The sequence below is a fragment of the Hyaena hyaena genome, unplaced genomic scaffold, assembly GCF_003009895.1.
Source record: "Hyaena hyaena isolate Hyena2069 unplaced genomic scaffold, ASM300989v1 scaffold_42, whole genome shotgun sequence".
NCBI classification, from domain to species: domain Eukaryota; kingdom Metazoa; phylum Chordata; class Mammalia; order Carnivora; family Hyaenidae; genus Hyaena; species Hyaena hyaena.
This window is the reverse complement of record NW_024080674.1, coordinates 4,074,268-4,087,908: the sequence shown is the minus strand read 5'-3', so window position 1 is coordinate 4,087,908 and position 13,641 is coordinate 4,074,268. Positions and strand designations below refer to the sequence as shown.

The 13,641-nt window shown below is 51.4% G+C and overlaps 1 protein-coding gene across 1 annotated transcript in view; it reads right to left on the bottom strand.

Moving 5' to 3' along the window:
* The window catches only part of UBE2V1 (ubiquitin conjugating enzyme E2 V1), a 32,151-nt gene extending 26,798 nt beyond the window's left edge, over positions 1–5,353 (bottom strand). The window contains exon 1 of the mRNA XM_039229991.1: positions 5,284–5,353. Within this exon, the coding sequence (XP_039085922.1) occupies positions 5,284–5,305 (22 nt within the window). The 5' untranslated portion in view covers positions 5,306–5,353. The remainder of the gene's footprint in view (positions 1–5,283) is intronic.
* Between the last annotated feature and the right edge of the window lie 8,288 nt (positions 5,354–13,641).

Below are 13,641 nucleotides of genomic sequence, written 5' to 3'. Positions count from 1 at the left end.
TTATGTTTTATTTATTTCTAGGAGAGAGAGAGAGAGACAGCGTGAGCAGGGGAGGGTCAGAGAGAGAGGGAGTCACAGACTGAAACAGGCTCCAGGCTCCGAGCTGGCAGTCAGCACAGAGCCTGACGCGGGGCTTGAACCCACAAACTGCGAGATCGGACGCTTAACCGACTAAGCCACCCAGGCGCCCCAAGGCAGAGCATTCCTAAAGGGGTTAGAGCAAGAGCAGAGGTGTGCGAGATACCATGTGAGGTTGGGGGGGGCAAGACCAAGACCACAGAGGGCCATCTGTGCCCCTAGAAAAGAGAATGATTTGATTCTAAGTGCAGGGTGATTTGATTCTAAGGGCTTTCTGCAGGGGAGTGGCGGTTTCTGCTTTTAGTCTGCAGGAGTTCATGCGCCTCCTCTAGAGAATGGACTGGAAAAGGGCAAGGCTGGGAGCTGGCTTCTACAGTCTTCCAGGGGAGAGAGAGAGATGGTTCTGGTTGGGCAAGAATGGCAACAGCAGAGATGGAGAGGAGGATTTGGCATCTTTTGTTGAGTTATACCTACTGGACTTGCGACGGGTGGGTGGAAGGGCGAGAAAAGAAGCCTCCCTGAGGGCCACGACGACCTGCCCATGAAAGATACTTGGCCGAGCGGGAAATGCCAACAGACCTGTGAGGGGCTGAAGGAATATGAGAGGCCTAGCTGGAGAGAAGGCAACGGGGGGCAGGAGAATGATAATATGACCAAGGGCAGGTGCCCTGGAGCAGAACCGCCCCAGGGTCTGCACCCTAGCTCCACACATCACTGGCCTACGCTCCAGGCTCGTCCCTTCCCCTCCCTGGGCCTATTTCCTCACCTTCGTGGCAGATACCTGCCTTCCTCAAAGTACTGCTGGGAGGAGTGAGATAATGTAATCTGAGTGAATTTAATATAGCATTTAGCACATAGTCAGCCCCAGAAGTGCACTTTAAAAAGAAGTCAGGAGGGCCTGGATGTAATGGAAGACGAGGTCCTACTTCGTAGATGACACGAGGGGCCCCAGGCCCAGTGAGTATGAGGCACTGAGTATAAGGCACAAGAACTTCCTTACAAGCGGACTTCACGTTACCCAGATGGGACACACAGTGGCCAGGGCTGCTGTAACAAGGGACCCTGCTACCTACAGCTGGCAGACCCTTCTCATTAAAGCCCTTTCTCGTACCGAGATTAAACACTCCAAGACCTAGGAAGAGCATATACCAAATGCCATGCCTTTCCATTTCTTTCCTAAGGCGTGGAGAGGGCTGGGGAGGGAAGTGGAGCACAAACCCCCGGGTCTCTAGTCTGAGTGCCACCGCTCGGCCACCAATCTCCCTCAGCAAAGCTGCGGGGACAATACTTGCTCTGGCGAGCGCATCAGACTGTGGAGCACTGCACGAGATGCCACAATAGGTAAGTCAAATTACCTGGAAAACTGCAGTATTTCAGTGTTAAATGTTTACTCCACCAAATACACTGATCTGTACGTCACTGGGGCCTTTTCGGAATTAAACAGAGGATTCCTGACTTCACATTTTGTACTCCACTTTCATCAAAGTACCGTGGCTGCAATTCAGGTGAGAGAGAAGGGGAAGGAGAGAGAGGGCACGTGGCGGAGTGAAAAGCACAGTCTGAAAGTTACCACGAAGGGGGAAAATCCCAATCATCGCAGTTAACCTTGGGAATCCCCTGAAGAGAGCAACCGGCTGTCCTGGACCATCAAGGCGCCCCCCTCCGTTGAGGAGCAGAGTGCTCCAGGTGAGCACTAGGTAGGTGAGGCACTTCTCTTGGATGCAGGGACCACACCGTACAAAAGGCAGCTGGCTACAAGCAGCACAAGATGCTGGCACAGAGAGACACACCGGAACAAGACTGGGCTCCCGGACTGCAGGCTCGCCTGTCCCACCTCCGGCTCTCTGGGAACACCCCTGAATGGAATGGGAGGCGACTTAACCTCCACGGCGCACACGGTGAAATCTGCATGTGCCGAAGGTGTAGAGGAGGCCACTCTAGCGAATGCAAATTTAAGATCACGCCTGGTCAGGGGTTACTCTTCTGGCACTTGGGGTTTCTGGTAAACCGTCAGGGAAGCCTGTGGGATGTTGGCTGAGCGGAAGGACCTGGAAGCCAAGGGCTCGAGGTTCCGCAGTCGTGGCCATGGCAGAGGAAGTCACCTGTCACAGCATGGGCATCCTGAGGGACTCTCGGGGGCTTTTCACAGGACCGCCCTCTAGGGTCTATGCAGAATGCACGCACCGCAGGACCAAAGGAGGTGCCAAGGTGTTGAAAGCCGTGACCATAAAAAAAATGAAAGTCAGCCCTTTACAGGAACTCAAAGGCTTCACAGCTGTTTCCTGGCAACTCAGGGCACAGATTAACCAAGTGGCTGGTTCTAACCCTGACTAAGGAAGGCCTCAGGGCCCCTGACCAACCTGAAAGACCTCTCAGGGTTAGAAAACAGAAGCCTGAACATTCAATTTGGTCTAACCCAATTAAGGTGCTTCTGCATCTACTCTTAGCACTCTGCACTCCTTCAGGGCACAGGCCGATCTTCTCATTCCCCTCCTTTTAGGACTCATTCATTCATCCAACAGTTACTGAATGCCTACTTCAAACCAGTCACTTACTTGATGGCTTCCCTTCACACTTAACAAAATCCAAAGCCACAGCTTTTAAACTCACCTCCTTAACAAGCCTCTCTTTCAACACCCTGAGCGTGGTCCTGCCATAAGGCCTTGGCACCCACGGTCCCCACCTCCCCTGCCTATGACACACACTGCAGGGCTGGCTCCTGCAGTCGTTTCTACCAGTTCCAACGCCACCTCCCCAGAGGAGCCCTCCCTGATCGCCTCTCCACATGCTCTCTGTCCCACCACGTTTCCTCCGCAGCAGTAACTGCTGTCTGAAACTGGCTCAATCATCTACTCCTTCAGTGGCTTTCTTCCTGACTAGAGTGGAAGCTCAAGGATGGGGGCTGTGTGCCTTGTATCCACCACTCACCATGGGACACAACAGGCCCTCCATAATATGTATCTGCTGGTAAGCAGACAAAGGACTTTGGGGGAGCCCATTTGGAGCCTGTTCTGTGTCACCCAAACCATGGCACGCGCCCTTGGTGAGGCTGTGTCTGACTCTGCGCTAGGGTCTGGGAAGCAACCATCAACCGGCAGGGCCTCAAGAGGTTCAAACCAAGTAGCGGTTAAGCCAGATCGAAGGCAGCCAATCTCAAGTGCCTGCACCCAGGGCTGAGCTGCAGCAGAGCCGCGATGCTGGCTGCCACGGGCACACTGTCTCCCCACTTCCTAGCAACCTGATGGGGTGCTGTTATGGTGAGAAGTTCCCCACAGCAGTCGGGCCTGACTCAGCCCCTCTCTTCTGTGGCAGTATCTTTAAAAAAAAAAAAAAAAAGAAAGAAAAAAAAAGGATTGACTCCGCACCATTCCAGCTAAAACCAAAATGTAGGAAAAGGATGCGTGGTCTCCTCGATGCCCCAGGGGGCCCCGCTGCTTTAGATATAAAAGGGCGGCCTGTGACTGGTCACTTCAGCCCCAGCCCCTACAGCCATTCCCCTCTCCTGCCACCGGAAGAGACAAGGGAGGCTCCCTGGGGTACTGGAGGCGCATGGACCCCCAGCGCCCTGCCCCCGTTAGGTCCCGACCCTCTCCTAACAGTGCTGATGTGTGGCCTTAACTGGCCAGAGACTTCAGTGCCCAGGCTGGTGGCCCTGTTTGCTTCCTTCATCAGAGGTCACCCACTGCCACTGCCACCCCACTGGAGGACCTCATTGGCCGACAGGTGCAGCCTCCTTTCCTTGAGGAGGATACCCCGTCTTCCCCCAAATCCTGCACCTCCAGAATCTCTCTCCCTCACCGGCGTCTCTGGGGGGCCTCCCCCAGCTAATCCTCACCCTACCTCCTCAAGAAAAGGCTCCCCCCTCCCCTCCCCCCTAGTCCATCCCCTGGTGCCCGTGTGCGGAATGTGAATTCTGAAACAGACCCTCCAGGATTCGATCCTCTGGCCCGTGTAAGGGATGTAGAACAGGGGACACAGTCTGAAAACACATCCCTTTCCCCGCAGGAGACTGGAAGCACCCCCCTCCTCCAAGTGAGGACCCCTTATCGCCTCCTCTGCGTCCTGGAGATGGGGATTTGCTCAGCTCTCCTGCCCCAGTCACCCAGAGTTCTCATTTCGTTCTTTCCTCTCCCCATCCCCTCAACAGGGAACTTCTGAGCTGAACCCACATTATCTTTAACCAGCATCCAAAGGAGTGGAAGGGACTGACAGTCTCCGTGAAACAGACACCACTAGGGTATGCTTCCCTCACCGGGGACAGGAGATTTTTCTTCTCTCAAAGACACATCTCTGAAACCTGACTTTGCTCCGCTCTCAACCACCGCATGTTGCTTCCCTCACTCGACCTCCCGCACCGAACAGATACCTCCAGGGCTCCCAATCCACCTATTCTTCACCCAACATCGAAAGTTTCCACCACGGCCCCACTCAGAGCGTGGCTCCTGAAACCTAACATGTCTCCTCAAATAAAAGCCTGATAATGATGGGGTCATTTCCCTTGGGAATCTGAGAGATCGTTTTCCCTTCTCACTTACCCTGTACAGATGCCCTTAATCCCCCTGCTCCGCCAGAAGCAGCCACGCCAAGACGCCCCCTTTCCAGTCGACACAGAGACTTCCTCAGCTAACCCCATCCCCCAAACTAGCGCTCGAGCCGCCCCTTAACCAATGGAGAATCCTCAGTCATCTCATGAGATCGTTTTCTTCTCCCATCCATCCTAAGGGGTTCTCCGAAGTCCCCGCCAAACGGACATCCCACGGCTGCCCCCTCACTCGGACCTCCAGCACCCAGGAAAGGACTCTCATCCATTCAGGGGCGCCTCCTTATCCTCTAGGGGACCCCTGGATCTCCCCCAGAGCCGCCAGCCTCGTCTCCTGAAGAATGCCTCTGGGCTCGCCCCTCGATAGCTCCCGCTGCTCAGCATTGCCTTGGGGCCGGGTCCTGCCTCTCAACAGGGCCCTCACGCCGCCTGGGGAAGCCTGTGAGCCCCGCCGCGCCGCCCACAGGCCCCTCAGGCCCCCGCCCGTGCTTCCGGCCACCGCCTGCTCCTCCTCCCCACTCAGGCCGCTCGGGTCGCCGCCGCGAAGCCCAGCGGACAGAGACAGCGCGGAGGCCCTGGTCCCGCTGCTAGGGCCTTCGCGGGTCCCCAGTCCCTGGCCCAAGCCCGCGCCCCCTCGGCCAGCCGGGCCCGGCGCTCCAGCTCACCCGAGCCCGTGGTGGCTGCCATCTTGCGTCGCTGTCGCTCGAAGGCCGGCCCCTTCTTCACCCCCCCACCAGTTTCCCCGGACCCTTCTGCGCAGGCGCGTACGCCTGCGCAGACAACACCGCTGACGCCCGCTGCGCCGACCGCGCGACCCGTTGCCGGGAAGGTTTTTCCCCTGCCTTTACAGAGGGAGGAAGCTTGATTTGCGTGCCCAGGGGAGGGGGGCGGGCAGCAGCCTGCATATCCCTCCGGGCTCGGGTGCGAGGGAGTTATTGAGGTGCTCGGTGAGAAGGGCAGGGGGTGATCTGCCTTGGGAGGACGTGATTGTGAAAGATACAGCAGAAAAAGCCTAAAAACATTACCTATTTCTCTGCGAGCATGTTCCCATCTACCTGGATCCTCACAATATTTCTACCAGGTCGGGATTGATGTGAAAAACGAAGCTGAGGAGGAGGGTTAAGCGATGTATCTCAATTTAGCAATTAAGTGACCAAGCCTGAATTTGAACCCAGACCAGAATAGACTCTTGCTTCCAGGATCCATGCTCCCGGGCCAGAGAATGTTTTGGGGGCATTAAGTTGTCAAGGAAAGCATTCACTCATTCATTTGTTCTCTCTCATCAATCCATTTATTCATCCAAAGAAATATTTACCAAGAACTACTATGTGCTAGGCGCTTTGCTAGGTTTTGGGAATGGATACATTTCCCTGAAGTCTGCTCTTCTGGGCTTACATTTTAGTTGGAGATAGCAAGTTAGCAAAGGAATAGGAAAGAATATAACTATGGTAAGGATGGAGAGTAAAGACGACCGGGACAGCATCGGCCTCCTAAAGTGGTCACGTTTCAACTGAAACTGAATGATTAGAAGGTAGAGGGAGCAGCATGTGCAAAGGTCCTACAGACACATATTTGCAAATACATGTTAAGTTCAAGAAGGGACTGTTCCTTCATCATAAATGGTCTTAGAAGCCCTAATACGGATATAGAAACAAGCTGAGAGAGGTACGAGTGCAGAGGAACGAGGAAATGGGAAACTCTTATCTAGCACATCCGATGTATCACCTGGTTCTGACAGCAGTGCCTTCTAGGCATTTCTCAGCTCCATCTCTCTCTCTTATTTTGGGTAGGCTGTCCTTGTCTCCCACTGGTGTGACTTCAGCACCCTTTATTCCTGCCCCGATGGTCCAATCTCTGTGTGGCAGGCAGAATTTGTTCAAAACGCCCTTCAGTAAAATCTTTCAGTGGCTCCCCATTTCCTTGTGATAAGATACAGACTCTACAAGTCACGCGACCATAAAATGATCGCCCAACTCAGACAAGCTTTGGATCGAAAGGAGGCCCAGTATAATCTTGCCAGAACAACAGGGCTCTTCTTGGCAAACCACAGTGGATGGCCACCCAAACCAAAGGCCTAGGGCCAGGACCAGTAAGACACCTGTGAGGTGTCTAGGGCTCTCACTTAAGCCTCTTTTAAGAAGACCTTGAGGTCTCAGTTCTGCCCTTGCACGATCCTGCGAGTGAATACTTCCCTAAAATTTGCACCCTGGGTGCCTCTGTCCCCCCTCCTTAACACAGCCTGTACCTCTGAGACTTGCCTGTACCTCTCCAGCTACACTGGTCCTTTTCGAGCCCTCTGCAACACGTGCCCTCTCCCTCCTCAAGGCTTTTGCCTGTGCTATTCCCACTCTTCAGTTCTCAGAGCCAGCATCACCGCCTCAGGGAAGCTTTCCTTGATTTCTCCAACCAGGTTTGATTCAGTCATAATTGACTCTCAAAGTGCCACTTGCGTCTCCTTCCCAGCACTGGCAACAGGTAGTCCTTTTGATAGTGTCCCGTTGATCACGTGATTCAAGTTTATCTTGAAGAGCACAGAAAATACTTGCCTTGGACTCTGGGTCATTGCAAAGGGTCAGGTAGCAGGTGGGAAGCATTTGGGCTCCTAAAGTGGGCTCACCTCTGGCCGAAACTTTCTGGGTTTCTGTCCTCCTTCACCACTCCCTTTGCTTGGTGACTTTAGGCAAGAGACCTGAATCTCTTTTGGCATCAGTTCCCCCTTCGGAAAGGGGGGGGGGGGGTTGATAGTATCAACCTCATGGAGTTGCTATAGAGATGAAACGCTTTGATAAAACCGTTTAGCACAGAGGGGGGAGAGGACGCTAGCTGATATTTACCAAGCCGTCATTTCCAGTTTTTAGTCCTCTCAACAAGTGGATGCAGCAAATTCTAGGGATATCCCCATTTTAGAGATGAGAAAACAGACTCAGAGCTGACAGGTGAAGTGAGGATGAAAACACAAGTCACTTATCCACGATACTCCTTAACGTTTACTCGCATAGATTCCTTGGTCTCTCAGGGAATTTCTGGCAAGCAAAATTGACAGTAGAGAAAACTCCTGTGCAGAGCACCTCGCAGGAGGAATAGGTTAAACCTGGCGGTCTGGGGCATGCTGGGTATTGTAGTTCAGCGGCGTCGCGGAGCCTGCCGGGAGTTGTGGTCCTCCGCGCTGATGCTCCTTCAGAGAGGCTCCACCCCCTCTCTCGGAAGTCACAGCCGGTCCCTGGAGCCGGAGTCGGCGGGTCCCTGCGCCTCATCTCCGCCTTGCGCTGGAGCTGGTAGCTGTTTACCAGATAAGAGTCCTGTTTATCGGTTTGTTGGGAAGATTAAAATGGCTAATGGAACTAAAGACTTTAGAAGAGGCCTTGACACAGAGCGAGTGCCGTATTAAGCATTAGCGATTATTTTTCTTATTAATCTTCAATGGCCCCTGCAAAGTAGCTTTTATCATCTCTATTTGCCAGATAAGGAAACTGAGGCTCAGAAGCGTTAGAATGCTTTCCCACGATCCCACAACAAGGAAGGAGTAAAATCAGGTTTGGAATTCAGTTCTCTTAAGCCCGTGGGGCACCTGCTGTTTCCTCTGTGGAGCTTGGGAATTCAGGCTAAGCGTGGGCGGGTTTGCATTTCTACCAAGTGCAGCCTGGCGGCCTTGAGAAGGTTGAACGCGGCAGCAGCGAGGTTGGAGGCGGGGAGTCCAGAGAGGGTGTGTTGGACACTGTTGACTGCGTTCGGTCACTACGTCCTTCCGTGCCCGCCTAGCTGGTTTTGTTTATGAAGGTCCAGTTCCAGGTGTGAATCCAAGCCAAGTACTGGCACGGCCATTTCCTTTTGCCAGTGATTGGTCCCAAGGCGCGCGGGTCACCTAGTTCTTTCTGGCCGATGAGTTGAGGAGGGGACGTGTTTGGAAAGTTTCCCTCCTTTAAGAATAACTGAGGAGAAAGCTTCTTTCTGTCCCCTTGTCTCCTTCCGATAAACGGAGAATTTTTGATGGTTGGGGCTGTGGCCATCGCGGGGCCACAGAGTCTATGGTACCTTATAGGTGTACCCAGAAAGAAGGCGCTAGCCCAGAAAGATGGCAAGAGCTGGGACCTCAGATGCTGTGGTTGGGCTGCTGAAGGAATCCCGGGGCTGTTTACCTACAGGTTTCTTTTTTTTTTTTTTTAATTATTTATTTCTAGGAGAGAGAGAGAGACCCAGCGTGAGCAGGGGAAGGTCAGAGAGAGAGGGAGTCACAGACTGAAACAGGCTCCAGGCTCTGAGCTGGCAGTCAGCACAGAGCCCGACGCGGGGCTCGAACCCACGAACCGCGAGATCATGACCTAAGCGAAAGTCCATGACCTAAGCGAAAGTCCATGACCTAAGCGAAAGTCCGACGCTTGACGACTAAGCCACCCAGGCGCCCCTACCTACAGGTTTCTTAAGATTTCTGAAGAGGTGAGATAATGAGTGCCTTTATTGCTGAAGCTGCTCTTAAAGATAGGTTTTTGTTATTTACAGTCAAAAGCCTACCTGACGGGTTCGGGAGCTTACACAGTGCCCCAGTGAAGAGACACACGTGGACTGTTGCACAGTGTTCAGTCAGAAACTATTCTCAACAAGGTGGGAAAACATCTGGGCAGTTAGGGAATCCATGTGACGTGAAAGGCATGAGTAGTATATTTCAAAATGTAAAAAAAAGTGCAGCTTACTTTATGAAACCTACAGTATTATTTTTTAGAACAATACTTTTTTTTAATGTTTATTTATTTTTGAGAAAGAGAGCGCAAGCAGGGCAGAGGGAGACACAGAATCCCAAACAGGCTCCAGGCTCTGAGCTGTCGGCACAGAGCCCAATGCGGGGCTCCAGCTCATGAATTGTGAGATCATGACCTGACCCGAAGTCAGATGCTTAACTGACTGAGCCACCCAGGCGCCCCTAGAGCGATACTTTTCAAACTCTAATGTGTACGTGAATCACTAGGAATCTTGTTAAAATGCAGATTCTGATTCTGTGTGTGTGCTGGGGGTGAGGTTGCTGAAGTCCTGCATTTCTTTCTTTCTTTTTTTTTTTTAATGTTCTATTTATTTTTGACAGAGACAGAGAGTGTGAGCAGGGCAGGGTCAGAGAGACAGGGAGACACAGAATTGGAAGCAGGCCCCAGGCTCTGAGCTAGCTGTCAGCACAGAGCCCAATGCGGGGCTCAAACCCACGAACCGTGAGATCATGACCTGAGCCGAAGTCAGAGGCTTAACCGACTGAGCCACCCAGTCGCCCCTGAGGTCCTGTATTTCTAACAAGCCCCTAGGGGATGCCCAGACAACACTTTGAGTAGCCAGCTGATAGATAACATTATGTAATTTTATGTTTCTATTTACAATTCATAGTTAAGGGGGGGGGGACCCAACCTCCTGCTATAGCTTTTATAATACAAACTACAGAAAGTAAAGTTTACAAACAGTTGACAGGAAGGATCTTGGGCACCCAGAAGACAGAGAGCAGAATGCCTGGGGGGGGGGTCTGACATGGATGGGGTGTGGGAGACACACTTGCTAATGGCATTTCATGGCACATACATGGAATGATGTCCCTCTGAGGTGTGTCTGGAGCATCACATGATGTTGTATTTAACATTTGATGAAGTTGCTGAAGGTGGTAACCCAAGGGGGATGGGAGTGGGCGGGTAGGGGTCACGGTACCATTTCTCTACTCACTCCTCTCAATGGACATCTGAGTTCTTTCCGTTGGCTTCTTCCTATCCACTTTATTTCTGTAATGTCTGACTTGTGTATCATCTGTTACTTTTGTGGTCAGGGAAAAATAAATAAGAACCAGAGGTCTGGGGCGGTGGGGTGGGTAGGACCAAAGGGTGAGTTTCCCTAAATTACAAAGAGCTCTTGCAACTCATTGTCGGAGGGGGAGGGGAGATAAACAGTCCAAAAGAAAAGATGTTAATCATAGCCAACATTTATTCGGCATTTACTACATTCCAGGAACATAGTATTTTGCATATATGAATTCATCTAAACTCCACAACTACTCTATAAGAGAGGTACCATTATTATCCCTTCTTACAGATGAGGAAACAGACATAGAGAGGTTTAGTAACTCCGCCAGAGCTATAGGCTTCTAAGTGCAGAGCTGGGATTTGAACCCCAAGCTCTCAACCACGACTGCCCTCCCTCCCAAGAAAAATAGGGAAAGGACATGTACAGAGTAAGGACATGAGAGAAGATACCCGCTGTCAGTCAACATATTATGTATTTCAATGATTCTAAGATGCACATTACTACACTCAAACATCCGCGGAATCAACATGCGTCTTACAATCAATGATCTCTTAGATTCAATGAAAGAGGGTAAGAGAAATGCAAATTAAAACCACCTATCAGATTGGCACAGAACAAAACACCTGATAACCCACTGTTGGCAGGGGTGTAGGGAAACCAGCACTGTTAAAAGTTGTGAGTTTAGATGGGCAATTGGAAGGCAGTTTGGCGTGAGCTATGTAGATGTAACGCAGACGCCTTGGGCTCAACAATTCGGCTCCTAGGAACTGACCTCCGGGGGTCTGCCGGCCCTCATGAGCAAAGGCTCAGGTTGTCCCCTACACGCAGCATCAGTCCTGTACTACCTGAGACCGAAAACAACCTCAATGTGCAACAAAATGAGAGTCAAAACATGAAAGCCCAGTATGACGTTGGAATGCTACACAGCTGTCAAAAAGAGGAAGGAAGTGTTGATCTCACATTGTCTCTCAAATATGCTAAGGGAAAAAAAAGCAAGGTGAAGAGCTGTGTATGTCACATTCTCCCAATCATGTGAAAGCAGGGGGCAGGCGTGCCTCTCTGCCTGTTCAAAGGTCTTGTGAGGGACTTGTTGAAATACGGCGTCTGGAGAGGGAAACAGGGCTTGGAGGGACATGAGTGGGAACACGTTACTCTTCACTCTAGACCAGGAGTTGGCAGATTTTTTTTTTTTTTTTTTGGTAAAGGGCCAGATAAGTAAATATTTTAGGTTTTGAGGGCCATTTGGCTCTCAGCTTTGCTGCTGTATTAGGCAATGTGCAAATGAATGTGTGTGGCTGTGTGCCAGCAAAACTTTACGGCCACACTGAAATTTAAACTTTATGTGTTAGGAAATATTCTTTTTTGTGCCCCCCCCCCTCCCACCACTTAAAAAATGCTCATGGGGCCATAGAATAACAAGGGGACCAGCTTTGGCTCATGAGTGGCAGTCAGCTGACCCCTGCTCTAGATCCTTATGTTTGATTCTTATTCTTTACCTTATGCAGGCATTACCTATTAGAGAATAGTGTAAAGGGTAGCTTGAAATGTTTTAGGTTTATCAGAAGGGGGCGGGGATAAAATTGGGGGACAGGTGCCCTGTGAAGACCCCCTGGAAGGAGAAGCCAGCAGAGAGGGGGTGCAGGACGTTCCGGGCCACGCTGGAAACACAGGTTTGCCCTGCATTGCTACCTGCCGCACTCTGCCACCAGATAGCAGCACAGTCCACCTAAAGGAGGGCCATCCCCGAACCAGCTGGGAAGCTGAGGGCAGAAGTCAGCCCATACACCTGTTTTATGTCGCCTACCATATGTTTTTTTTTTGATATTTATTTTTGAATAAATATTTTGAGATCGTGGCCTGAACTGAAGTCGGGGGCTTTACCAACTGAGCCACCCAGGTGCCCTTGCCTACCATATGTTTAAGAAACGGAGCCAGCATCTTTAAAAATCTGGATTTCTGGCTCCTCTTTAATCGGCTGGTGTGAGCAGCAGCTGCGCTCTGGGCCGATGTCTCCAGGGCGTCCCAGTCCCCCGTGTCCCCCCCTTTCTCATCCTGCTCTGTTGCTATTTTCTCGCAGGGACACATTTCTCACTTGCCACCTGCCTCCTCACCCTCATCTCTCCGTTGGGGCTTCAGGCAGGTGTTAAAGCACAGGGGCTCTGGGTCACGGTCACATCAGGGCTCAGATTCCAGCCCTGCCTCCTACCAGCTATGTGACCTTGGGCCTGTTACACGACCCCAGTGCCTCAGTTTCTTTATCTGCAAATGGGGCTAAGTGTATTCACCTCTCAGATCTAATGCATGGAGCTCTCTGCAGCCTGGCATGTGGTAAGCGTTCCGGAGATATGAGCACTTTCCCCTGCCTGGCCTTCATAGGCGCTTGTTTGCAACACCCGTTATCTCACAAATGACCCCAACACAATCAGACCGGACACGAAACTGACCTCCATCTGGTTCTGAAAGTGTCCTCTCAGCCCCTGGGATCCAGGAGCAGCAAGACTAGTCTGTGTATGAGGCCAGGCTCTGCCTTACTAGCTGTGCCGTCTTGGGCAGTCAATTCACCTCTCTGGACTTAGGCTGTATTTTTGCTGCTCCAGGGTAATTAACACAGGTTGGTAGGCCTGGAAAATCTCCCCACCAGGGCTTGTGAACAGGAAACCAACTCTTGCAGACCCAAGGCTGCTTATCTGGCTCTTGCAGAGTTTGGCTGTCTGCCCCATCCACGGTAGACTTCCTTTGATAACACCTCACCTTTTCTTTGTGGAACTATCTCTCCCTCCTCTCATTCTGTGGCTTGGGAAGTGTTCCCATCCATGCAGTTCTGGGTGAAGGTGTTTCAAACCTGGCCAATCAGAACAGTGCACCACAAGTCACAATCTGTCCCAGTGAGAACCTGCCCTGGGCTTCTGCTGCACCCACTGGGCGGGGAAACTTTTCCACTGAGATTGCAGAGCTGGTCCAATCTCGAGTCTCAACTTAGAGAAAACCAGAACTAGATTGACCAAGGTCTGGTGAATCACGTTGAGCCCTTGGGTCCTGCCTAACTTAAGTCAGTTACTAACTCAACTTTTTAGTTACAGGAGTTAGTAAAATGATTTTAGCTATTTTTACTTAAGATCTTGTTTTGTTATTAATGAATCGAATTCTAATTCCCCTTCCTTTTGGGATCCCCAGTCACAAATCAAATCTAGTGGTGGGCATGCTTTAAGGAAAATGAAGTACTGGGTCACCTTTAAAAAAATGCTTTATGCAGCGCC